Here is a 27,135-nt window from a genome sequence, read left to right on the forward strand (position 1 = left end):
GAAGGGCATTGATGGAATTCCCTGGAGGTCCAGTGGTTAGGACTCCACACTTCCACTGCAGGGGCCCCGGGTTCGATCCCTGGCCGCTGGGGAACTAAGATCCCACATGCCATGCAGTGTGGCCAATTTAAAAAAAAAAAAGATCTGAAGTGAAGTCAAATAAAACGTTAAGAATTTTAGAAGGGCATTGAGGGCAGGCAGCTTAGATGGGGGAGGGGACACACCATGCCCACTGAACACTCACTGTGTGCTGGGACAGGGCCAAAGGGAAGAGTGCCCTTGACTGGCCAAATCCCAGCAAACTAGCCCTTGGCTTGCAATCTGGTTTCTAATCTGGCCTCTGCCATTGACCTTGTTAATCACAAAAGCACAGATGAACAAGCTAAAACAGTGAGAGAGGAGGGCACTGGCCTGAGTCACACAGAAGATTAGTACCCAAGACTGGACTGGAACCTGGTGGTCTGTATCTAGAAGCCTAGAATCTCCCGCCCAGTCTTCACCCATCTTTCAACAGCCTGGGCCAGCCCCGGCCTATACATATCCAAGGCTGGGGAGCCACTGAAATGTGTGTCTCTGAAGCTGCCACCCAATGGGCCTGATTCTAGGCCAGCAAGTGTTTCCCTTTCCCCTACTGACGACAAAAAGGAGAGGTTCAAGAAGTTGGGCAGCAGTGGCTGGAATGGTAGGAACCATGAGGAAGAGCTGGTCTTGGGATGGGGAAGGAGAGGGAAGTGGGCTAGAAGCTACCTATACCCCTGTTTGCTAGGACGCCAGAAACTCTTCCCTTTTAGAGCCTTGTCCAACACCCCGTCTCTGCCAGCACCTCTTGTACGTTCCAAATTTCTCTCTCTCTCTCTGTACATCTGGGTGAGGAGGGAGGGCTGCCCATCCTCCATGGAGCTTCCAGTAGCTTTGTCATGGCCAGAGTTCCCCATTGGTCTTTTCTGTACCCCTGGGCTGGGGGTGGGGGTGAGGAGGCTGGTATGCAGGAACAGGGAGCTTCCTTCTCCAGAGGTAATGGGGAGGGACTGAGTGGCCACTGCAGGAAATCTGGGACTGGGGCCTAACACCCCCATTCTGTGACTGTGTGTACCCTAAGAGTCTGCCTCCGTTTCCCTTTTAGCACTCTGTGAATCAGCTAAACCCTGGCCAAGCCCTCTCTCTAAGATCAAGATGTGAATTTTCTGGGAGGATCTTTGCTCTTGTTCCCCCAGATATGGGCAAAGTATCCCTCACCCTGGTTGGCTACAGAGCAAGTAAGTCTTCTTTTGTTGGTTCCCCTCACCAAGATTTCTGGTCCCTTCACTCCTCCTCAAGTCCAAGGCCAATGGTGACCTCTCATCCCCTGGCCACTACCCCATGTCAGATCTTATCAATTCTAGCCTGGACCATTGCAGTGGACTCCTAAATCTTTCTACTCTTGAACCCTTCAATTCAATCCACATAGCAGCCAAGGAAATCTTTCTGAAATTCAATCAGGTCATTTAGGAAAAAATTCAAGCTCTGATGTTCAAGACCTCTAAGGTCTAAATCCTTCTCTCCCCTAATGGGTGAGGGGGGTCAAAGGGTACAAATTTTCAGTTATAAAATGAATAAGTCAGGGGGGTATGATGTACAGCATTGTGGCTATAGTTAATAATACTGTAGTGCATATTTCAAAGGTAGGAGAGTGGATCTTGAATGGTCTCATAACAAGAAAATAAATTTTTTATAACTGTATATGGTGATGGCTGTTAACTGGACTTACTGTGGTGATCATTTAGCAATATATACAAATATCGAATAGGGGAGATCTAAATCCACTTCTGCTTCTGTTTTGCTCACACACACATACTTATGAGCATATTTTGAAAAGCATTTGAAGAAGTACTACCTTCTGTTCTGGGAACAGCTGCACAGCCCATCCCTGCAAGGGGAGGCCTGCCCAGACCCAGCCTGGAAGAAAACCGCAGGGGCAACTGGGTGATTTCCTTTCCTGCCATTGTCCGACTCAGTGGGACTCCTGCTGACACCCTCTCCTCTCTGGTACACACCCCAGCTCCCAAGGAGCAACATGGCTTTTATCTTCAGGCTGGCCATTTACTTTATCATGCCCAAGGATCTTTCCAGCAGCTTGAGGGGAGGAGAGAAGTTTTTTTCAATGTACTTTACCATTTTAATGGACTATAGGGGAAAAGAGAGACTGAATTTTTTTTTTAATTGAGGGGTCAGTGACATAACATTATATTAGTTTCAGGTATACAACATAAATGATTTGATATTTGTATATATTGCTAAATGATCACCACAGTAAGTCCAGTTAACAGCCGTCACCATACACAGTCACAAAACAAATTTTTTTCTTGTAATGAAACCATTCAAGATCCACTCTCCTACCTTTGAAATATGCACTACAGTTTATTAACTATAGTCACCATGCTGTACATTACACCCCCATGACTTATTCATTATATAACTGAAAATTGGTACCTTTTGACGCCCCTCACCCATTAGGGGAGGGGAGAATTCTTGGCCTTATGAGACAAGCCCTAAGTCTGAATAGGGGGGGGGGGGTCAGGGGAGTGGGGAAAAAACTGAAGAGGAAGAGGCTCTGTCCCTGGGGGTTCCCAGTCTGAAGAACAGGAAGAGGCTGTGCCTCTATACTCAGTATCCTAGTGCTGTTTTTTCCCTCCATAGCCCCCTTTCCCCTCCTCAGGGGGTCCTGCTGAGCACTTCCCGGTACACAATGGGGAGATGGAGGTGGGGTAGGAGGGGAAAGGAAGTGAAGGGGGAGGGTTAGGAAGAAGGCTGAGAGCAAGCCTCACTGGAAACCTGTAGCACAACCTCCAGGGGGCAGTGGCGGGGCTGGAACGGCCCTCCTCTAGAAGGTAAGGGACGGGTTGGGCCACAGGCTGGACTGATGGAGAAGTCAGCCTCTGCTCCTCAAACGTGGGGTCCCACCTGGGGTCCCACACCAGCACGAGCATTTCCATTTAAATTCTACCATTAAAACCACCCTTATACTTTCATTCCTTTGGGTCTTCAATTCAGCAAACAACTGCTTACTGCGGGGGTGTAAGGTATTGCTTTTGGGTGTCAAGAGGGCATTTTGGTTTTCCAGAGCCTCTATCAAATGCCCCCAGGAGCTTCCCTGGTGGCGCAATGGTTAAGAATCCACCTGCCAATGCAGGGGACACGGGTTCGAGCCCTGGTCCGGGAAGATCCCACATGCCGCGGAGCAACAAAGCCCGTGTGCCACAACTACTGAGCCTGCGCTCTAGAGCCCGCGAGCCACAACTGCTGAGCCCACGCGCCACAGCTACTGAAGCCCACGCGCCTAGAGCCCGTGCTCCGCAACAAGAGAAGCCACCGCAATAAGAAGCCCGCGCACCGCAACGAAGAGTGACCCCCGCTCACCGCAACTAGAGAAAACCCGCGCACAGCAACGAAGACCCAATGCAACCAAAAAAAAAAAAAAAAAAAATGCCCCCAGAAGGGGGCAACTTAATACCACCCTTGTGGGGATTAGTTCATTAGATGGGTGGTGCAGGTGGTAGTGGGGAAAACATGTGGAATTCCAAGAGAAGCCTTTTTGGGTGTAGGTGGGGACAGGCTGGTGTTTATAGGGTGAGTGGTTATCAGGGGAAGCTTCCAGGAGGAGATGCTCTGGAGCTTGAAGGGCCTCAGATTGAAGGGGAAATTGCAGTCTTAGCCCTTGAACAAGCCCAGGTGGCCGAAAGCAAAGTGGTGATGACAACAAAGCCTACTCACCTACTACATCCCAATCTCGGTTCCACTCTCTCCCTCCCTCATCCACCGCCCATAACATGCCCCAGTCCCACCTTTCTGTCAATTCATCCTACAAAGTGAACACCTGAACACAGTTTATGGGCTTCCCCCCACCCCGCCCCGCCCCACCTTCTCCAAAGTACCTGTGTTTTAATGGAAAACTTTGTAAGTAAGTCCCAGAAGAATGACTCCAAAGCTGTACAAGATATTCCCTCTGGCACCTCATCCTCAAAGGACCTCACATATAGGCAACTGCCAGGGCCATCTACCTTCTTAAACCTCAATATCCTCAGCTAAAAAAGTGAGCAGCAGAATCAGGTCATTTTCCAGGTCCCTTCCAACTCTGATGTATGAGGTCTTAACATTTTGAGATTCCACAGACTCCCATGCTGAGCGCACAGGGCCAGCCAGCCCTTGTTAGTCTGTGGTTTGGCACCACTGCCCAGCAGGCACTTATTAAATCAGTGGGATGTGGTCCCTGCTGGCCTGGAAGGAGAGCACTAAGCTCCAAAAACTTCCTGTAGCAGGCCTCCTTCCGGGAGTGCCGCTCAGAGGGGTGAGGAACGAAACCATTCAGGTCCCTGGCAGGGCTCCAAAATCCTGTTCGCTAGTACTTTTGCCCTGTCTGCACGGAGAACCAGTGACTGAAAACATCTGGAGGCCTGATCGAAGACCTGGGTGACTTCTCTCTCCTTCCTCTGGGGGTGGCTGTTCTTGACCCTGGTAATCCAGGTTGACCTTTGCCAATGCCCCTTCCCATCCAATCTTCTGTACTTCATTGGGCAACAACCCTCTAATGAAATCCACATGAATCCAGCTGCTAACAGCTCCTGGAAGGGCTGTAGGATCTAACACCTACCCTGCATTCCTTGAGCCCTAGTAGCAAGGGGAAAGAGGGCTGAGACGCAGCTCTTGCGGCTCTGGATCTTACAGTTGAATTGTGGAAAAAGGGAGCAGGTGGGAAGAGAGAAATGCCAATGACGAGGGCTTGCTAAAGGCGGGGAAGGCAGCTGCAGGCGAGGAATGCACGGGGTAGTGACAGGGCTGCTGGGTGGTCCAGCTGAGCCCCCCAGGCTCAGGCCTGCCCCTTGCCAGTGGCCTCAGTCATGCTGACAACCACGCTGACCCTGGGAGTCAGGACTGGGCTGGGAGGTTGGAGCGTATGTGTCACTGACCTGGTGGCCCAGGGTTGCCTGTCCTTCCTTTCCCTGTTGTGACTGGGGATTTGTTCCAATGTTCCTTGGGTCTCGAATTATCTTAGGAAATATTTACTGAGCACCTATAACATATGTGCCTGGTGCCAGGGAAAGATACATTAGCGAGTACAGTCGTCCTTCGTTATCCGCGGAGGATTGGTTTGAGGACCCACTGAGGATACCAAATTCCGAGGGTTTGAGTCCCACCGTCGGCCCTCGATATCTGCGGATATGGTGGGCCGATTGTGTAGCAGACTCCATTCCTGCGCTCCAGTCCCACTTGCTTGTATATCCTGTCCGCTACAAGTCACTACATCTCAGGCACACCGGTGGGGTGGGGTGAGGGTGCTTGGAGGTCCAGAGGCAGGAGAGCCACCCGGCAGTGCTGGGTCTCTCTGATTCTGACTCCGTCCCTCAGCTTCTCTGGGGTACAGTGCTTGGACACAGGATTCCCTCCAGCTAAGGTCAGAGCTCTGATTCACTCTAGCTTTTCTCCCCACCCAAGGCGAGAACCCATGAAATAAATACAGCAGGTTAGAAGGAGAGATAAGCTGCTTGAGGTTTATTCATAAAGTATAAGGATGCACTCACTGGGCTTGGCCTTTTTTTTTTTTTTTTTAAACTCCTTTCCCTTCCTTTCCACCCAGCTGAGATTTTTGCTTGCTCTTCTCTGAGGGTCCTCAGCTGATTTTACCAGCCTGTCTGCAATCTGCTATAATGAGCCAAAGACCGGCACAGGCTTCCCTGGAAGCAAAGGTAGTTCACCTCAGAAGCCCTCAAGGATCCTACGGAGGCAAAAGACCCTGATCTGGTGAGTTCAGACCACTGTGGAGCAGAGAAATTGGTGTCCTTCCTGGAGCACCACCTTCATCTCCTTGAACTGAGCCAACTGGCAGGCCTCACGCAGCCCCAGCCAGCGATAGGCCTGGTGCTCGTGGGAGAGGCGGACCTCCACGTCGTAGTCCTTTACCTCTGCCAGCCAGTAGATGACGGTTTTAGGCTTCTCCCTGGCCACATAATTGAGCTCCCTCCTGAATCCCTCAATGATGGTCAGCTGGCCTGCTTCTATGCCTGCTTCCTCCTGAGCCTCCCGAAGGGCTGTTTCCAAGTCACTTTCTCCTGGTTCCACATGGCCTGGTTAGGAGAAAAGAAGAGAAGGTGGATATAATCTTCAACAAAGCTGGATTTTCCAGGTCAGATGATTTAAAGCTGGGGTCTCTGGCAACTCTTCTAGGTGTTGCTAAGCTTTGGCAATATCCTAACATGCCTAGGAATGGGGTACAGGGCAGGCAGTGTCTGGCTCTGTGGTGTCTGGGCAATCCCTCCTCCCCACCCCATCTTCTCTACAGAGAGTGAAACAAACCATATATTTGGCAAGTCTGGTCTAGAATACTGCTCTTCGATGGTGAGAGAGACAGCCTCCCTCAGACCTCTGCTTTATTTTTCTTTGGCGTTCTCTTCATCCCATATTCTCAGGGAGACCCTTCCCTGGGACACCTTAACGTGATTTTCCCAAGGAGGGGCAGTCCTTTCTTGCCAGGTGGGAGCTGGCTGGAGAGGGAGCCCTTCACCTACAATGCACAGTGAAGACTTAACACTGTCTGCAGTTGGTCCCTGAAGTCCCAGGGCCAACAGTCTGTCTCCAAACCCTGCACCGAGGCACCGGCAGCTGTTTCCAAGTAGCTATCAAGGCTCTTCCAAATTGTTTTCATCTTTCTGAGCAAGGCCAGATTCCAGTTTCATAGGGAAAGTCCTGATGGGAACTTAGACTAAGGACAAGCTGAGAGCCAGTTCTAAGAAAATTTGTTGGCAAGGCCCAAACGCAAACAGACAACTGCCAAGAAACTGTTGTAAGAGAACTTGAAGCTCTGCAGACTAGGAGCAGCCCTCAGCTTTGCCTCGAGCCCTCCCTGCAAATTCTCAGCTTGCCCAGGGGCGGCCAAGAAGGCCTGGGAGGGGTCTGGCAGCCTCGGTCAACACATGGCTCCAGCAAGTTGCTGGGGGCCTCCTGGTTCAGGAGCTCATAGAGAGCAGGAATTCTTAGCTGTTCTCTTCTTAGTTCAAAGACAGGGCTACATCCTAGCCTCCTCCTTCCCAGGGGTCCTCAGAGCAGTGCCCTGAGTCAGCTGCTGCTGCACAGCTCCCACAGAAAGCAGCCAGGAGCTTGGACTTAAAAGCCCATTTTCGTTCATGGCTGCTAGGGAATTTTCTCTGTATAGCACCTCATACAGCCACGGACACAAAGACAGGTAGGTAACGCACCAGGGGAGGAAGGTGGGAGGGATGCTGGTGGTGAGACAGGTGACGCTGATCCAGGATGCCCGACCTTCCCTCAGAACTGTGTGGGAGTCTCTGGGCACACCCTGCCCAGCAGCATCTATTCAGCATTCTGCCCAGCAGTGTTAACAGGGTAACTTCTCACCCAGGCCCAAGCAGGGAAAAATTCAGAGAGGTCCTTTGAAATCTTTCAGCGAGAGGGACCGTGCAGTGTGACTCAGGTGATCAGGAGGCAAGTGTGAATATTCCTATTCATAGTATCGGTGACACTTCTGTCTCTTTTTTTTCCACCTTGTTTCTCCTCAGTGAAACTTGAATGTGCAAATTTTATTTCCTATTCCCACTTCCTTGTTTTCCTCCAACCCTGGAGTCTTGTTCACCCCTCCCTGACCCTACTTTCTCCCTTCTGTCTGGGGGCTGTTCACTATGGGCTCCTGACCTGTAGCCCAGTAATAACTTGACCCCAAGGTCCCCAATTCCCAGCCCAGTGCCTCTTCCCCTACCCAGCCGTTCACCACAGAGGCTCTGGTGACTGATGCAAGAAAACCAGGTGTTATGACTTCCCTGGCAGTCCAGTGGTTAAGACGCCGTGCTTTCACTGCAGGGGGCACGGGTTCAATCCCTGGTCGGGAACTAAGATCCCACATGCTGCATGGTGCGGAGAAGAGGAAAAAAAAAGGAAAGAAAACCAGGTCTTGCTTCTGCTCTGGAATTCAGCCACAGAGTTCTATTTCCAGTTCTTCTCTGGCCTGGCATGGAGACTTTGTAGGTAGAAAGGATCAAGAGCTCCTGCCCACCCCACCCCCTCCTGCTACACAATGACTGGGAAGCAAGCCTTGCAGGGTGCCTGGCAGGGTGGATTTCTGAACAGTGCTTGGCATTTCCCCAAAGCCCGCCCCCCTGGCCTCGCACCTTTGGGAGGAGTCCAGTGATGAATGCCATCTGATGCCTGCAGCAGTAGAAACTCAATTGCAGTGTTGTCCATCTTGGGAATGAGACATCTTCGGAAGATGATCAAGCCACATGCTCTCAGGGCCATGGTCTATCTGAAGGTCTAACAAAAAAGATGTTCGAAGTTACACAAAACAGGAAGATCCATACTGGGGGCAGCACTCTGGTGCTGCAGAGTAGCACAGACCAGCTAACAGTGACCTCATCACCTACAGACAAAGGCAGCATGCTGAGAACCAATGGGGGAAAACCAGGAGTCAGAGACAGGCCTTTGTGTGTAACTGCAGGACCTTGGTCCCTACCTGTTACTGTAGCTCTATCCCAACTCCTCCAGGTCTCCCAGCTAAAACAGGGCTGGCGTGTGTATGTAGAGACTGGAGATCCTCAGAAGCAACCCCACTGAAACTGGAGAGATGCGGGGAATGGGAGAGATGCAGTACAATATTATCATCAAATTCACAATCCTATTTCCCTCAGCCTCCAACCTGAGTCTCTGGAGCAAAGAGACCCCAACAATGTGGTTTCTGATGGCTCAGAAGGGTCACTTAGAAAGGGTAGCTTAGTGTACTAAAAATTTATTATTGATTTTTTTTCAATCTTTTATCCGTTTTGGAATGTTATACATTCACATGGTTCAAAACTCAAAATATAAAGGGGAACACATGGTAGAAAGTCTCTTTCCTACCCCATCAGAGATGAACTAGCAGAGTAGTCAAGAGTGTGAACCTGGAGCCTGGGTTCAAGTCCTGACTCTGCCATGTATTCACTGTGTGATTAGCTCCTAAGCCTGTTTCCATAGCTGTAAGACAGGATAGTAATAGCTCTACTGTAAAGAGCTGCTATGAGGATTACATGACTTAACTTTTGTAAAGTGCTTTAGAACAGTGCTTGGAATGTAATCTCAGTAGATTTCATTATGCACAGACAAATGTCTGAAGGATACACATCATTAATACTGTTTTCTGGGGGGGGGATGAGATTATGGGGAGACTTCCATTTTCTGCTCCATATATATCTGTATTATTTGGAAATTTACAGAGAACATTTATTATTTTTATAATCAGAAATACAATGAAGACAGACTTTTTTAGTCTTTTCCATTTAGCCTTTTTTCCATTTCAGAAAAAAATGTCAACAACAACAAAAGACAGGAAGGGAGTAGGAATATCTGCAGAAATGAAAAAAAAATTCATCATCTGAAGGAGGACATGTAATCAAGGTAACAAAAAATATGGAAGATCCTTTATGTGAAGCCCTGCAAAAGAAAAACTTGTACCATTTGTTCACTCGACAAATATTTATTGAGTACCTACTATGTACCAAGTACTGTGCTTGGCCTTTGCCCTCACAAGAATATAGAATATAGTTTATATTCTAGTGGAAGAGGCAGGCTTTAATCAAATAGTTAAGCAAATTTAAAAATAATTGCCAATAAGGTATGTGCTCCAAAGGGGAAATGTGTGATTGGTAACTTAACCCTGACTGAGGGATCAAGGAATGCTTCCTGGAAGAAGGGATGTTTGAGCAGAGAAGTAAAGGATGAGTAGAAGGTAAGCTGTCAAAGGGAAAGAGGAGAGATTTGTTCCAGGTAGAGGGAACAGCATGGGCAAGGGTTCCGAGGTGAGACAGCAGAACTGAAAGAAAACCAGGTGTCTCAAATGCAGCGGAGGCCTGAGAGAGTGGCCCAGGCAGGGAGAGGCCCGAGTCGGAGGGTCTCATCTCCAAGATTCCAGGGCCAAAGAAGGAGCTGGTGCTCACAGGTGGCAGAGCTGATGCTGAAAGGGTGGCTGGAGTAGATGCTGATGGTCTCCATGGCCCCCTTGTTGGTGCTCAATCAAGATGAGCTTGCATTTGTCAAAGGCCTAAAAATCAGACCCAAATCACAACCTGTTCCAGGGCAATTCTCAGGACTACCAACAGATGGTAATGTTACTCTAGAGAACAGTAGTTCCTTACCCAAAAAACCAAGCACACCCAACACTGTGACCTTTCCAAACCTTTCTACACCTGTAATGAGAGTTTTTAAGGATTGGAAATAATCTCAGAATGGGTTTTTGAAATGGTCTGTGCTCTCATTTACTGTTGGTGGGAGATTAAATTAGCATATCCCCTTAGGAGGACAATTTGGTAATAATTATCAAAACATAAAATGCACATTCCCTTAGACCCAGGAATTCCAATTCTAGGCATACTGACATATAGAAATACATGTTTAAGATGTACACACACACACAAAAAGAAAAAAAGGGCAGAAACAAATATCAATACGGGAATGGTTAAATAAGTACAGTATTTCATCTATATGATGGAAGATTATGAGGCCTTTAAAAAAATGAGGTAGAGTCAAACGTGCTGCTTGTAAAAAGATTTTCAGTGGAAAAAGAATGGCTCATAACAGTATGTAAAGTATGGTTCTTTTTGAGTTTAAAATTCATATGTAAACTGGTATCAGGCTTTTACTAAATATGGTGTTCTGTTTCCCTGGCCTCCCTATTTATGCTGAGAACGTTCCTTATTCTGGAAGCCAGAAGGAACCCTGTCACCAAAGAACTGGTGAAGCAAGATTTCAAATGACTGGTTCCAGGTTTAGGCAGAAACAGGTACCTGATCCCATGCTTTCCTATCAAGATGCTCAGAAAGTATTAGCAAGTTATAGGCGTAGGGCACCTGGCCCCTGCTTCGAGTGGAGTCCCATGGAATGGATGTTGGAGCCCCTCAATAAGCTTAGGGATCCCAGACTAGTGGGCACAGTGCCCTCCCTCCACACCACTGCCATCGCCAATACAGCATGAGGAAACAAAGATGCTGCATGGGGGGCCAAGAAAGACAGGCCTGGGGTGGCCATGTGGAACTACTGGGGAGACGGGAGCAGGCCAATATTTTCCTGTGGGGAGGAGGCTTAGGTCACTGACAGGGGCGCACCCAGCAAAAATGTATCTCAGTAGATACCAGTATTCAGCGGTGACCACATCTAAGAAGCAGACTGACCAACGGTTCATCTTGATGGAACAAGAAGAGCTAGGATCAGATAGATGCTCACTTTCTCTCTATGCTCTGCACCCACAGAGAGGCCAGAAAGGCAGAACTCCTATTTGCCCTTCAATTGCTTGGCTTGAGCCAGCCGTCCTCTAGAATTTCTTCCTTCCCCATCCATTTAACCACCTCCTCATCCTTTCAGCAACAACTCAGATGTCACCTCTTCTGTGAAGCCTTCTGGCTTCTAATCACTCCATCTTCTGGGCCTTTAACATGGCTTGAATAATCTTCTACTGTAGGGTTTGATAAGCGAAACAGAACACTATGAGCAACGGTAAAGTAAGAATTTAGTATAGGGATTAGACCTTGTCCAATTAGGAAGTTGATGGAGAAATCCACACAACTCTGTCAGTTCTGCATCTGGTGTTAGGCCTGAAGTCTCTGTAAGTCGGTGAGGCCAGCAGTTGGGAAGGAAAGCTGGCTGTGAAGTGGAGGAGAGAAAGAACTGGAACCTGCGAGAACAAATCGACTTCTGTTCACTGTCTCCAAGCTCACTGACTCGGGTGAGTTGCAGGAGAAGCAAGGGACCTTTGCCACAGAGGTGAACGTACATCTAGCCTAGGACTGTCAGAGCAGCTGAAGGAGGAGATTCAGCAGGCGTTGGGGAGCTGCAGGCCTGGGTGCTGTCCTGCACCACCAAGGTGAGCCAGCAGATCAGTGTCAAAAGGTATACACTGCCATCATGCCCGGTATCCTTCACAGTGTACTGGCTGCTACTTCACTTCCGTTTTCCAAATATTGCACAAAATTTTCTTGAGGTCAACCCCAATTGGAACCATACAGGAAGGGAATCCTGGGAAACTCGGTTCCAGCTCAGCTAAGTGGACACAGTACAAAGCCACCACAAGCACGCATGCCTAGTATGGTAAATCTCTGTCTGTACCTCTGGCAGGTAAGAGCCAGACTATGAGCTGTCTCCTGGGACCCAGCACAGCAGCTCTCAACAGATGTTCATTGACTCAACAGAACTGTCTCCCCACCTCCCACTCAAACAAATGTTCAGGGTACGTTCTGGGACTTTGGGAAATAGCCCAGTGTTTTCCTGAGGAGTGCCATTTACATAAAAGTCAATGGAGCTATTGTTGGAGGTTTTCTGTTTTTCTGGAGACCACGGAGCTGAAACTGTCCTGGGGTTTGAAAGTAGCCAGATTTCTCTCTCTCTCCCTCATACGCACACACACACACACACACACACACACACACACACACGTTCTGGCACGCACAAACTCTGAGTGGATTCAAACCTCAGGGGGTTAAAGAACACAGCGTCTAATATGCAAAGATGCCTGCAGCCAGGATTGCGGAGGTGAGAACTCCAGGCTGACAGCAGGCAATTCACACTTCAGAAAAGTGGCAAAGTGCCTTAGGTGGTTAAAAAAACCCGAACAAAAAAACCCTCAATGTCATCAGAAGGTTCCAGAAGCTAACGAAAAGTACTCTTGGCTTTCTCTATAGATACAATTCCCTCACAGCCTAGGAGGTTCAGGACTTAGGTGCCAAAACATAATTCACAGATAATGGCTATACTGATGTGCTGTGTTCCAATATTTTCATCAAATTAATCAGAGTGCTACTGCAAGCATAGTTCAACCCCCAAAGCCCTCATAAATGTACCTTTACATACAGAAAGAGCTCTCCAAATCCTACCCCCCCGACTTGTTCCTCCTAGTGTAAAATCCCTCTAGCAGAAACAGTATTTCACCCCACCGTGTTATCAATTAAGCATCTATCCTGTGCAAGGTTCTTTACGTATATCTTTTCTAATGCTCAAGACAACTCTTCACAATAAGCATTATTATCTCCAGTTTACGATGAGGAAACTGAGATTCAGAAAGTTTAAAATACTTGCCCAAAGGCATAGCTGGTCTGTGAATGCTGAGATTTGAATTCAAGTAAGTCTAACTCCAAAATCTGTATTTTTTTCCCTTTATACTGCTTTGCTTACCGTGAAAGAGCAGGGCTTAGGGCACAAGTGGCCCTGAGAGAGGACACAAAAATGATTTATAAAATCATTTCCAGTTCTAAAATTCCCACACTTTGATCTATATTCATATGGAGGATTTTAAATATGTTTAACTGGACTCTTTTCCACAGAAGAGGTTTTAGTTGGAGGGTGGTATAGATGAAGGTCTTGGTGCCCAAAGACAGTCCTGGAGGGGTAAAGTGTAGTCTGAGGCCCCTAAACTTTGTGTCTCTGATAAAGGTTTCTATGCCTCTTCTGCTTTTTTTCTGGGAAGCAGGAACCTATAACCACACGTTCAAAACCATACCGAGTAGCCTGAGGGTTCCCAAGCACCAAGTACTGGGGACACACTGGATGCTAGCCTGGGGCAAGCACACAAATTCCTAACTTAGGGCACTGGTGTCCTGGAAATTTGCCCAGGCCACTCCACTTCGAGGAGGAAGGCCAACTCTGCCTGCCCACAAGCAACTTTGTGACTGCTCATGTTTCCCTCACTTCCCACATCACAGTGGTCTTTTCTCCAATTCTCCAAGTCCCTTCTTCCCTTTCAAAGGAGTGGACAGAAATGAGGCTCCCATCTTTGAATAAAGCTCTCTCTTGTAACAACAGCAAAAAGATAAAACTAAAAAGAAAGAAAGAAAAAAGCTCCCAACTACCATAAATTGAATAAAAATGTTCCCTCAACTGCACCTTTCCCTGGACATCTGCCACTCTCTTTTCTCACAGAGACCAAGCTGCTGAGTCATCTTGCTATCTTTGCCATTTGGCTGAGGGAGGAAACAGGAGATTTCACCTGTAATGACATGAATATTGGCTTCTAGGATGAAGCCAAGTCAGACAAGGTTGGGACAAAAATCATTTCTAGTGAAGGAGATTCTGTTAAATGGCCTGTTAGTGCCACCTGCTGTCCAATTCTGGAAAGCAAACATGGGGAATTCTAATACTAGAGCCTGAAAGGATTCATTCGCTCATCTAATGTCTGTTGAGTGTGTCCCATTCGACAGGCAGTGTAACAGGATTGAAGAGTAGATAGGAAGCTGAATACTAGTGAAAGTGGAAGATGTTTAAACAGACAAGTTACCAAATGTGTTTTTTGCATCACAAGGGTATGTGTAAGATGTAAATGTAGCAAAGAAGGGGTGATATCTTTAGGTCAAGGGGTACGCCATAAGGATTTTGAGGGATGACTAGGAGTTTACCAAGCAGAATAAAGGTGGCAAGGGACACTCCAGGCCAAGGGAGGAGTGTGAGCAAAGACCCTCAAGCACAAGATGACATTCCATTGATAAAACTTAGTTTCTATCCCGTAGGCAATGAGGAGCCTTGGACTGGTTTTGGACATGGCTGTAGTATGGTTAGGTTGACATTTTACAGAGACATTCTGACAGCAAGGAAAGTGGAGAAAAAATTAGAAGGCAAGGAGGCCAACCAGTTACAAGCCTGTTGCCAACAGTCCAGATGACAAATGATACAGAGTCAAATTAAGGCAGAGGCAGTGAGAAAGGAGAGGAAGGGATGAATTTGAGAGGTCTCAAAGAGAAAATCAACACTATTTGATGTTTCATTGTCCAAGGGAGAGGGAAAGGGAGAGGTATTTGGTTTGAGTGACTAGGCAGAAGTAGGAGTAGAATGTACGCAAATGATTCCTGTTTGGGACAAGTTGAATTTGAAGGGCTATAGGCTACCCACAAAGTAAATGGACACATGCGTCTAGAGTTCAGTGATCACCTCATCCCATCTCTTCATTTCCCAGGGCTGAAATTTCCTGTTAAAGATTTTGCTTCCACTGTAGGTATCTCTGCAGTCCACCTCCCTCCATTTGGGTAAAGCTGCTTGTACATCTGGTATTCCAAGTATTTTCATCCTCTTTCAGTCAGAAACAGCACGGCACAACACAGAAAAGCATGGCTGGCTTCGCAGTGCGACTTAGCTCCCTAATTTAACAGTGTCTTACTTTGAGCAAAATACTTAACTTTTCTAGGCCTCATTTTCCTCATCTTACAAACAAGGAAACAAAAACCTACTATTCACGGTTGCTGTAGAGTTTAAAATAAATAATGTATATGTAGGGTCTGACATAGACGTACTGAATATACGAGTCACGCTTACCCCTGTATCATACAAGATTATCAGAAAGCTTCTCTATGTTATGTTTTAAGGGCATGCTCTTAGCTTTTATTGACAGTTGAATCAAGAAATGGCTTTTCACATTTTCTGCAAAACTACCGGTGATCACACCATGTATATCCCTGATGGCCCCACAAGATAAATTCCTCTTGATATAGCTACTAGGAAGAAATTCCACTCTTTTGAAGAATGTATTGCTTCCTGAATTATTAGTTATTTAACTGACAAGTTTTGAACTAAATTGGGTACTCAGTTACAGTACATCTGCTGGCTCCATTGGCTAGTGTATGTGCTTGTTTCTATTATGAAGATAATAGCTATCATTTTTGGAAGAGTTACTACTTGTCAGGCATTGTGCCAAGTGCTTTACCTTTGTTATTTCACTTAATCTTCACAACAACCCCACGAGGCACTACTGCCAGTTTTCAGAAGAGGAAAAAGGAAATTACAGCTCAGACATGTGTCTGGGTAGTGACTCAAAAGCAGATCTGCCTGTCTCCCAACATCACTGCTCTCAACCTCGACTCTACATTAGCTACATTTGCCTATTTGATTGCATTCAGTTTATTTTAATTTGTCATTCATATATTTTCCCCTTAGGAGATATAATAAATACATAAGGTCCAAACTAAGCCACAACAAGGAAAAAGGAAGTTATTTTTTTAGGTAGTGGGACTCCCGTGTGACTTTCTTTATTTCTGCTATAATTGCCACGATATCATCCATTCAATAAATGAAGCAATTAGAAAATATAAAACCTCTTTTGGAAAGTAGGCAGGGTTTAAAAGGTAACAACAATGTTAAAACTGAGGCCCAAGGAGGGGAAGGAATGGCCCTCGGGTCGCTGGGCCCTACACCCGGAACTCTGGGCTTCCGACGACCCACCCGATCACCACTTGCACGAGGGCAAGCAAGGCTCGTGGGGCCACTGATCCCTTCTCCCTACGCATACAGGAAAACTGAGGTCCTGCGAGCGTCTGGGGCCTGGCCTAACCACGCCCCACTGCCAGCTTGGAGGAGGGAACGACCACCTCTGACCCCACAGCGACTGGAGGTTAGTCAGCTGCAGACTTCCATAGCTCTGAGCCTCACTTCCGCCGCGCAGAACTAAAGCCAATGGACCCTCCCTAAGGTTACTCACCTTCCGAAGTGGAATGAGGCAGGAGGCGGGCCTTGAACGGAGACCGGGGGTACGTCGACCAATCCGGAGAGCTCGATTGCGCTTTGGGCGACCAACAGCTCCGGGCAGAAGGATTCTGGACCCGCCTCAAAGGTGAGGTTCTCTCACTTAGAACATCGCGAGATCTTCACTTGAGCGGAGTAATTGGTTGAAAGATCGAAAGACGGAAATTGAGAGTTACGCCCACTGTTTCCTTAGTTCCCTGATTGGTCTTCTAGAAGAGAAGGCGGCCCACGTCCACGAGTTCCCTGGATGCCCATTGGTGAATGGTGCTGGTCCGCCAGCGCGCGGGCGTCGGCGCGGGCGTTCGAACCGGCGCTTGGCGGTGTTACCATGGGGATGCGGCCTGGCGGCAGGCTCAAGCTAGTGAGCTGACAGCACGCCTCGGTCGCCCGCCTTGGGGCTCTTTCTGTCAGCGTTTTCTCCTGTCTTCAGACAGGGTTGATCGAGGAGGAATTTGAAAGCCTCCGAGGTGAGAAATGGCGGGGGAGAACCGGGGCGGGGTGGGCTGCTCGGGAGCCTTGCTGCCTGCCCCGCGGGAGAGGGTGAGCAGGGCGCCCGCCAAGCGCGTGAGGAGGCGGGCAGTTGGGAGGGGACCGGGAGTTGACCTCTCCCGATGGTCCGAATGTTCACCCACTCGCCTACCCTCTCCCTCACTTCTCCCGTGAAACCTCTTCTGAGTCTCGAAGTCCTCTTTACCCCTTTGAACCTATAGCCCTGACTGGAACCTCTCGTAGAGAGCTTCTGTTCCTCCTTGGGTAGTTCCGTGAACCCCATTCTCTTCCCTTCTCCCATATAATTCTGAGGTCTTTGAGGCAAGGCAAGCATCTTTCACAATGTTTTACACATAGTAGATTTTTCAGGAAATATTTGTTGAGTTGAATTTAATTCACCACAAATAAATTGGATTCCCCTCTATGCCCTGCCCCTTTTTCCCTCCCATACAGAGATTATTTTTTATCTTTATGGGGGAAGGGGGAGGGCATCCTGATCTCATATGCAAAAGGACCTGAAAGTTTACGGTTGGGCTTTCCACTCTTCGTGAAAGGGAAAACTTTTGGATTGCTTACTACAACTCTTCCCGCATTGTGGCTTTTAGTCTTGGTCTCCCAGTGTTTTTATTAGACTCCCGGTTAGTCTTTGCTTAAAACAAACCATTCTGTTGTTGCTGTATGCCAAAAGACTTGATCTCAGTGTCTTAGTGACCCACAGCTGTTGTCACATTTTAAGTGTTTTCTCTTTTGTATTTCTGTTCTGCTTGTAGTCTCTCTACTTCGGCACATATAACAGCTGCTCCGGTAGCCTATCCATTTATCAGGTGTCCGTGATAGAACTGCATTACCAAGACTGTTGTTTCGTTGTTAACTCCTAAGGCTATATATTCCCAATATGCTTTGTTGATTCTTATATCAAAATCATAGCTCAATGATGACTTTAATAAAAGGATTGAAAAAAGTCAGGTATAGCAGCTCTGTTCTTATTACCTTCTTATAAAAGTTTGACCATAACATTATAGCTAAACTGTAGACCTGTGGCATGTAATGGAACCCAAACTGGGGATTCAGGGTTTGGTCTTGGCTCTGTCTCTTTCACTGTGGCTGGCTTTGCAGGTCATTTATCCCTTTTAGATTTCACTTTTTCCATGTGGAAAATCAAATGTTTGAATTAGATTAGAAGTCATGTGGCTCTATTATCAATTTAGTCAAGCCGTTGATGCCAGGTAGACATCATGCACTCAGTCTTCCAAAGACCATATAGCTGGAAGTAATAGCTACCATTATTGAGCATCTACCCTGTGCAAAGCACTATATCATATCAAGGGCTTTACATAAATATTAAATTTTTCTTAGCATAGTACATTAATCTACTGCCCACATAACATTTCATTAAAAACTGTTGGTTTATGTTGTTAATGAAAATCTTTAGCTATTCATAGTATGTCCTTGGGGCAAACTAGGGCATGATTCTCTCATCTTCCAGTTTAGCAGGAACAGCAGTTTTTTTCTCTGGGCTGCAGTTTTGTTTGTAAAGTGAGGGGTTGATTGAACCACTCTTCTCAGATCCCTTCAGTTTAATTGATGAATTAATCCAGTTTCCTGTGCTGGCTCAGCAAACCTATTCATAATTTGTTCAGAGTAGGTCCTCAGCAAATTTTGTTAAATGAGTAATAGAGTTCTACTTCTTGTACTTTGAGTGTTGTGGTCATTGTATACTTTCCAAGATATTGTCTCAAGGATTTTGATGTTCATATCCTATTAAACAAGAAGACTTTTCCACAGGCATAAACTAATAGGTACCATTCGTACTGGAAAAATTCAGTTTTCCACAAGTATGTCTTTTTCCTGTGTAGGGAAAAACCAAATATGTGGGGTCCCCACAATTCTCTGTGACAGCAGTTGGGTGTCCTACCGTTTAACTCCGTCTAACATTTTACCTGGAGATAGTGTCAGATCCCAGAGGTTAAGGGCTTAGTCCCACAGAACTGCTCCCATACCACTTCAGATGCCAATCACAAGTAGTAGGTCCGCAGATACCCACAACTTCTCTCAGATTTGGCTACAAATTGGAGGTTCCCACGTCCCCCTCCTCAGGTTTGATTAATTTGCTACAGCAGCTCCCAGAACTCACAGAAACACGTTTATCACCATCAGAAGTTATCTTGCTTATTTGATTATTGATTATCTCCTTCCATTAGAATAATAGCACCTTGAGGGCAGTGACCTTATCTGTTTTGTTCCTCAATGTCTAGAAAGGGCCCAGCTCATAAAAGTCCCTCAAGCTATTTCTTGAATGACTGGATGAAAGCTTTTTGTTTTAACTGTGACCATAGCTGTGTCCATAGCAATTCGTTTGAGTGATAGAAACTTCTTTCATTTTCTTGCTCAGGGGCAGTGAGTCAGGGCACCACCAACTCTGCTTTAGTTTTCTTGAGTAATCAGACTACCCTGATACAAAAGTTTCTATCACCTATGACTGCAAATGGTATCAAATGCTTTTGTATAGTTCTAAAAATAGTGTAGGGATATTTATTCGTTAAATAATTATTGAATGTTTATTATTCCCAGACATTGTTTTAGATTCCAGGGATAAAAAGATCAATAAGACACATTCCTTGACCACAAGATCATATTCTAGTGGAGGAAATAGACATACTCATACATAATTATTACAGAACGTAACTGCAATGATAGAGATATGCAAAAGGTATGATATGAACATAGAAGGGAAATCCAACCACATCTGGGGAGACCAGAAAAGAACTCATTTGTGTTTTAATCAATGGGTAAGAGGTAGACAGGTAAAGTGAGGTTTGATGAGAGTTGGAGAAGACCATTTAAGAGCACAATGTGAATAAATGCACAGAGATAACAGTCTAAGAAGCTGACTAAACTGAAGAGTAGGTGGGAGAGAGAGGAATGGGCTAGACTGTAGAAGGCTTTGTAGGACATGCTAAGGAGCTTGGACTTTGTCCTTTAGATAGGTGACAGGATGCCACTGAAAGGTTTTAAATAAGGGAGCAGCATGGTCATAACTGTGCTTTCAGAACAATGATCTGGTTCTGTAGTGTAGAGGATGGTTTGGAGGGGGCAAAACTGGAGGCAGGGAGAGCGGTTAAGAGACATGTAATGATCTAGGTGAACCACCATCTGAGGCTGAACCACCAGGGCTGTGGTAGTAGGAATGAGGATAGCAAAGGGGAAATCTGACAGATATTTAAGAGATTAAATTGACTGGACCTGTTGATCAGATTTGGGATTAAAGGAGAAGGAGGAGTCTAAGGATGCTTCCCAGTTTAGCTCTGAGTGACTGGATAGATGGTATTTTGTCACTTACCCTACCCCAACCCTCACTTCACCAAGGAACAAAGAGATGGAGGAACAGATTTGGTGGGGAGTTAATGAGTTTGGTTATTGACAAGTAGTTCAGATGCTCAATCATGGGGACATTTTGATAGTGATACCTGCATGTTTTTGCTGCAAGACATCTGTAAGATTGTTAGTTTTATTGCGAGGTGAACTAAAGTTACACTGGGATTCTGAAAGTACTCAGTTAATAACATTGCACAATATCCAGGCCAAAAAGACTAGCTGAGATTTCACAAGCAATGAGGAGCAGTACTGTGTCTATTATAGTCTTTTAAATTACCTGCTTATGCTGAGATTTGATTGGTTAAAACTAGTGGTATAGAATTATGTAGCCAACAAATAGATATCTAATCACTTTCAAAAACAAATTCATATAGTTGTTTTTAATAAATTATCTATGCCTTTGTTTCTTCATTTGTATAAAGTGAGGTGATGACAACGTCCATCTCTCACAAAAAGTCTTGGAAGATTAATCAGGTAGCATAATTAATTATGTATTAATAATTTAGATCCCAGTGAATGGAATTGTTGTTTTAATCGTTCTTTGCTTTCTCAGCGTCACTCCTTTAGAAGTAATTTCTGGTGCCATTGTGGCAACGGTTCCCAAGAGGATGTAACCCTGAGTAAAAGCATCTCTGTCATCTTAGTAATTTATAAAAACTGATTGTAATCGTTATTTTTCCAATTAAACATGTGAGATATATTTTGTTGAAAGTATTTTATAACTGCAAAATGGCAAAAAATCTGAAAATGACAACTTCTGCAATTGGATTAGATCAAGATTTAAAAAATAAAACACTGAGTTTAAACCCAATATTGGTTACCACCTGTTCCTGGGAATTCTTTCAAAATTAAACCTCTATATTTAGAGAGGTAATATTTGAACTGTTTTAAGATAACTGGGTTCAGCAATTTTGTTATGCTTATTTTTAGGTGATTGCTCCCATGTTTTGCACCAGACTTAGAAATTTTTAAATGTCATAGTGGGGCTCTTGAAAGGAATTGCAGTAATTGCAAAGCATTAGCTACTTAACCATAAACAAAGTTGAAGCTTGTTTTTCAGTTTCAAAAAGAAACAATCTTTCAAAAAGTACTTTTGGGTATAACTCACATGATTTGTATCCCCAAATTCACATCCAGCCTTAAGAATTACATTAGGTATCATATATTCTCATTCTTTGCAGCTGTTGTTTTAAGCAGCTGTCTAGTATCCCTTGTCTTCTTTTAAGACCAGCGGTCTATAGATAGAATAATCCCTAGAGTTTGAAATAACTTAATTCCCTTGTTGGAGGAAAAGTGTATACTGTATTATCCACATTTTAATCTCCCACTGATAATATTGCATTTCTTGTGTTCTTAATTAGGGATCTTATGCCTAATGTGGGGTACACGAACATCTTAATGCAAATTCATTGAGAATGTTGGGTTTGTATTGTGTCTGTTACTAATGCAGTGGGTTCGGTGACTTTTTTTTTTTTTTTTTTTTTTTTAAATTTATTTATTTGTGTTTATTTTTAGCTGCGTTGGGTCTTTGTTGCTGTGCAGGGGCTTTTCTCTAGTTGCGGTGAGCGAGGGCTACTCTTCGTTGTGGTGCGTGGGCTTCTCATTGGGTGGCTTCTCTTGTTGCAGAGCACAGGCTCTAGGCACGCGGGCTTCAGTAGTTGTGGCACTCGGGCTCAGTAGTTGTGGCACACGGGCTTAGTTGCTCCGCGGCATGTGGGATCTTCCCGGACCAGGGCTTGAACCCATGTCCCCTGCATTGGCAGGCAGATTCTTAACCACTGTGCCACCAGGGAAGCCCTCGGTGACTTTTTAAAAAAGTGATCATTAGGGCTTCCCTGGTGGTGCAGTGGTTGGGGGTCCGCCTGCCAGTGCAGGGGACGCGGGTTCGAGCCCTGGTCTGGGAGGATCCCACATGCCGCGGAGCGACTGGGCCCGTGAGCCACAACTACTGAGCCTGCGCGTCTGGAGCCCGTGCTCCGCAACAAGAGAGGCCGCGATAGTGAGAGGCTCGCGCACCGCAATGAAGAGTGGCCCCCGCTCGCCGCAACTAGAGAAAGCCCTCGCACAGAAACGAAGACCCAACACAGCCAAAAATAAAAATAAACAAATAAATAAATTTATTAAAAAAAAAAAAGTGATCATTATTAGTGGTTGCCTAGGGCTGGATGGGTTGGGGGTTTAGTATGTAAATGTATTAAAAGCCATTGAATTCACTTTAAATGGGTGAATTCTATGGTATGTGAACTATATCTCAATAAAGTTGTTATATATATTTTTTAAAATTAATTAATTAATTTATTTTTGGCTGTGTTGGGTCTTCATTTCTGTGCGAGGGCTTTCTCTAGTTGCGGCGAGCGGGGGCCACTCTTCATCGCGGTGCGCGGGCCTCTCACTATCGCGGCCTCTCTTTTTGCGGGGCACAGGCTCCAGACACACAGGCTCAGTAGTTGTGGCTCACGGGCCTAGTTGCTCCGCGGCATGTAGGATCTTCCCAGACCAGGGCTCGAACCCGTGTCCCCTGCATTGGCAGGCAGATTCTCAACCACTGCGCCACCAGGGCAGCCCTATTTTTTTAAGTGGTCATTGTCACAGTTTAGGGGAACTCAGTTGAAGAAATATTTCTTGGCAATCAGAAGCTATTTTGGTCCTTGTATTTCATACTTCCTCTGTATTAATGAGAGCGTATAATATGTTCTAATGCCTGCTGACCTTCCCGTGTAGTCCCTTGCTTTCAGGAACAGTATATTCATTTAAAACATGTATAATTGAGCAAGTAGAAAGTGGAAAATAGTAAGGTGTTCGAAAAGGCCACTGAGGTTTAGCATATCAAAGCTGTGTAACCTTAGGTAAGTCACTTAATCATTCAGAGCCTCAGTTACCACATAAAATGAAGGTGTTGGATCAGATCCTAGTTCTCAAACTCTGATGCCCACAGGGCTAACCAATTAAAGTAAATAAAGTTGGTGGGTATAAAGGAACCGGGAGCAGGGGACCATGGCGTATGGATAGTATATGCTCTTCTAAAGAGAGCAGCCATAACTCAGTTGTGATCCATTGTTGCTTTATCCTATTGTAGGCCCAATGTAACTGTATCTTTAATTTTCAAGAAAAGCAGAAACTGGATATTTTTAACTGTTCCTGCTTTTTAAATATTGCAACTAATTTTTAAAAATTTTAAACACTATGCAAGCCAAACTACAAGGTATGAAGGAATCCTTCATGGCCCTAATATAGACTAGATCAGCTATAGACTAGACAATCTCTATTGACCCGGCTAGCTGTAGGATTCTTTTTTTTTTTTTTTCCCCTTTATGTTACCTAAATATTATGTGGTACATTCCAAAGGGTATGTGTGAAACATATATGTAAGTTATAAAGCACAATACAAAATGAATAAATACCCAAGACCTAGCAGGTAATATCCCTGTATTCTTTTCCTGTTCACCATTTTCTTGCTCTTCCGTCAGAGATAACCATTATCCTTCATTTTGTATTTAGATGCCTAAATAATACACTGGATTTGCTTGCTTTTGAACCTTATGCAAAGGAACGTAGTTTCCTGGGATTTGTTTTTTTCCTCATGATGTTTCTGAGATTGATAAATTGTTTAGTGTAGTTTGTCCTTTTATCACTATTGTATGATGTTCCATTGTATGAATATACCCAAATTTATTTATCTGTTCTTCAGCCAATGGACATTAGGTTATTTTGTTTTTGGCTCTTGTGAACAGTGCTGCTGTGAACTTTTTTGTATGTGCCTCCTGAAGTACACATGCAGAAGTTTTTCTGAGGTATATACCTAGGAGTTGAGTTGCTTGGTTGTATGCTGTATGAACACTCAACTTGGTAAGATAATGCCAAACTGTTTTTCAGTGTTTCTGATTTAGCCCCATGATCCTTTACTCTGAGAGTTCTCCATAACTCTCTGCCTTCTCTAATTTATTGTATTCTCTCCTTCCACACCTTTTTCCCCTTAGTGAAGATAACCTGCCTCACTGCCCCTTATTTTCTTTCTAGACAACCATATGTTCTCTGCCATTTCATTAAGAACTTTTCCTCTAACATAATAGAATCATATTTAGAAATAAATATTACACTTTTACAGTTACATTATAAATAACTTGTTAAAAGTGCCTTTTAAATGCTTTTCCATGCAGAAATATTTATTTTAAAATTTAATGGTCATTTAAAGAACTTTGTAAGTTTTATTTGTCAGGTTTGATCTAATATTAATTACATTTAAGTTCTGTTTACTGTGTGGTTTTCTTTAATTACCTCACAAATGATCAGGTTATTTCTGGCATTTGTGAACTTCTAGTTGTTTCCAGGGTTGCTCAGCATAAATAATTTGAAATTTTATTGTTGAATGGAGAGGATTTTTTTAAACTTGGGAACATGAATTATTTCTGAAATAACTTTGAATATTTTTCTTTTAAAAAGGCTGTGACACACAGATGCTTTCAACTTTTGTTTTTTTCTACTATAAATGTTATCCAAAGCCACATTTTACTTTCCTCTTCATTGTATTCTTTGTAACAAAAATAAATACACCTTTAAAGAGGAATTATTTAATTAACCATTATAAAAATAACAAAGATTATTTGATACTATGAAATCCATGTACAAACGAGTCAGACTTTTTTTCTTTTTTTAAACAGGCTGGTTTATTTTCTTTAAAATAAGGGTAGAGTTCCTAAGATTCTTAATAAAATGAGATTGGCTTTGGTTTATGCATTATTAGACTTATACTGAATTACTTCTTGAAAACTATGGCCATCACACCCACCTAGAACATGTTTGGTATGCCCTTCTAATTTATTCAACTGAAGCTCTTGAAATTTTCATTCTGTGCTAGAAGAGTGTAAAAAATAACTCAGCCTGTGCATTCTTAATAGCTCTTGACCACAGCTCAAATTTCCCCAGAAAACTTCAATACATTTTCTCAGTTTCTTCCATGGTTAATTTTATTTTTGATAATTATAGAAGTGAATGTTTTAGGAAAAGCGCTTTTCTCTGTTAGGTGCTAGTGTAACATCTAAAATTTAATGGTACAATGTTTCTTTTTGGAGTGATAAAAGTGTTCTAAAATTGGATTGTGGTGATGGTTGCACAACCTTGTGAATATACTAAAAACTATTGAATTGTACACTTTAAATGGGTGAGTTTTCTGGTATGTGAATTATATCTCAGTAAAGTTATTAAAGTTTAATGATGTCCTTGAGGGATTTATTGACCCTTTTTTTCCTTTTCCTCTTTGATAATTGAAATTTTGGGAATGTCACGTAAATTTGAGAAACTAAAAATAGCTTGGATGCTTAGAACTTGGGCCATTTCCCCCCGTTTTTCTGATTGGCAAGGAATACATAGACCTTAGATTTAGGTTTTCTACTTTTATAGTGATCAAAAACCTTTATTAGAGATATTGAATAATCTTGACAATTATACGCAACAGTAGATTATGCTATTTTCTTCAAATTTGTTTCACTACTTGTTTTTCTCAGTTAAATTAGACTGATTTAAGAACTTTTTTCCTTTATTAGCAGATGTCATTTAGGTCAGTGAAAAAAGAGCTATGGTAAATAGTATGATCATTTTAACTTTTTTCCAAAGGCCTAAGAAAGGAAAATCACAAAATTTTCAGTCAGTAAATGTTAAATAGATTTAAACTAACAATGACACTATATGATTTTATTTTACGACAAATTGTAGAAAATACAACTCATCTATAGTGACAGAAAGCAAGTCAAAGATTACCTGGGACCAAAGGTGGAGGAGAGGATTGATTGCCAAGGGGCCTTAGGAACTTTTCTGATGGGACTGTCTTGATTGTATTTTGATTAATGTGGTGGTTACATGGGTATATATTTGTCAAAACTTATGGAACTGTACACTTAAAATGGGTCTAGTTTGTTATACATAAATTATACCTCAGTAAAATTGATTAAAAGAAAATCAATTAAAGTGACCACACATACACATGACTTATATTTGTATCAGGTGTTGGTCTTTTGATATGTAGCATCATCTAATGTTTCCACATTATATATAGTAACCAGGCACTTATGTCAACTATTTATGGCAATGAAGGAGAGAAAAGTATTTGTACAATTGTCATCGATGAAACAGTATTACATTAGTAGAAGCCTACACATAGCATTACTATTAATTAATTAGTATATTTTGCAAGTATAGTACATCTACTTCAGTATGTCTAATTTCTTACCTTTAGATTCTGTTATGTATTCAGCTTTTCATCAATTGAATAATAGAAACCATCTTTTAATTGTGTTAAAAGTTTTTAATATGTTTTATCTATTTGTTTCTAATAAGTCAACACTTCCTACATGCCAGGCACAGTGATCCAGTGCCGAATAAGAGAGCATAGCTCCATTATGGAGTACTTTACAATTTTCAAATTAGTTTTACATAAATAATTTTATCACATCCTTTGAGAGAGGGAAATAAAACTCAGAGAAACTAAGTGACTTTGTCCAAGGTTACACAGCTAAATAACTGAGAGTTATCTGATTCCAAATTCAGGTTCAGGCAGTTTAGGTGGGTAGAGTTACATAGTTTAGGTAGATGAATGGAAAATTTGAGGGGACATGTTAAATAGTTGGATCTTATCCACATCCTGGAATGTGAATAAACTTCCTTAATTATGTATAAAGTTGCATGTATTCCCCTTCCAGTTTATCTTCTCTGCCACCAGGATAAGAAAGTTTGAATTTCTGCCAACTGGATTTCTTCCAAGACTCTATTTCTGAT

General features: G+C 44.0%; 2 protein-coding genes and 1 long non-coding RNA gene across 6 annotated transcripts in view; 2 read left to right on the forward strand and 1 right to left on the reverse strand.

Moving 5' to 3' along the window:
* Positions 1–5,544: 5,544 nt before the first annotated feature.
* Positions 5,545–16,582, reverse strand: NUDT2 (nudix hydrolase 2). Of its 2 annotated transcripts, XM_036854353.1 has the most exons (4): positions 16,460–16,483; positions 8,495–8,597; positions 8,154–8,295; positions 5,545–6,098 (listed from the first exon to the last, which is right to left on the reverse strand). In XM_036854353.1, exons 3-4 carry the CDS (start codon positions 8,278–8,280, stop codon positions 5,782–5,784), a joined length of 444 nt encoding a protein of 147 aa, XP_036710248.1. In that variant the 5' UTR covers positions 8,281–8,295; positions 8,495–8,597; positions 16,460–16,483; the 3' UTR covers positions 5,545–5,781. The 2 variants fall into 2 exon arrangements, with proteins under 2 accessions (XP_036710248.1, XP_036710247.1); XM_036854352.1 differs by lacking the exon at positions 8,495–8,597 and having other exon boundaries at positions 16,460–16,582.
* On the forward strand, positions 5,687–16,434 carry LOC118896507. 2 transcript variants are annotated; one of them, XR_005020193.1, is made up of 4 exons: positions 5,687–5,775; positions 9,315–9,411; positions 11,599–11,731; positions 16,273–16,434. It is a non-coding gene; the product is annotated as an uncharacterized LOC118896507 (long non-coding RNA). The 2 variants fall into 2 exon arrangements; XR_005020192.1 differs by lacking the exon at positions 16,273–16,434 and having other exon boundaries at positions 11,599–12,299.
* Positions 16,583–16,672: 90 nt separating the features above from the next.
* The window catches only part of KIF24 (kinesin family member 24), a 62,339-nt gene continuing 51,876 nt past the window's right edge, over positions 16,673–27,135 (forward strand). For both annotated transcript variants that reach the window (XM_036854343.1, XM_036854344.1), the window contains exon 1: positions 16,673–16,970. The gene's annotated coding sequence lies outside the window, so the exon portion shown is untranslated. The remainder of the gene's footprint in view (positions 16,971–27,135) is intronic.

The sequence above is a fragment of the Balaenoptera musculus genome, chromosome 6, assembly GCF_009873245.2.
Source record: "Balaenoptera musculus isolate JJ_BM4_2016_0621 chromosome 6, mBalMus1.pri.v3, whole genome shotgun sequence".
NCBI classification, from domain to species: domain Eukaryota; kingdom Metazoa; phylum Chordata; class Mammalia; order Artiodactyla; family Balaenopteridae; genus Balaenoptera; species Balaenoptera musculus.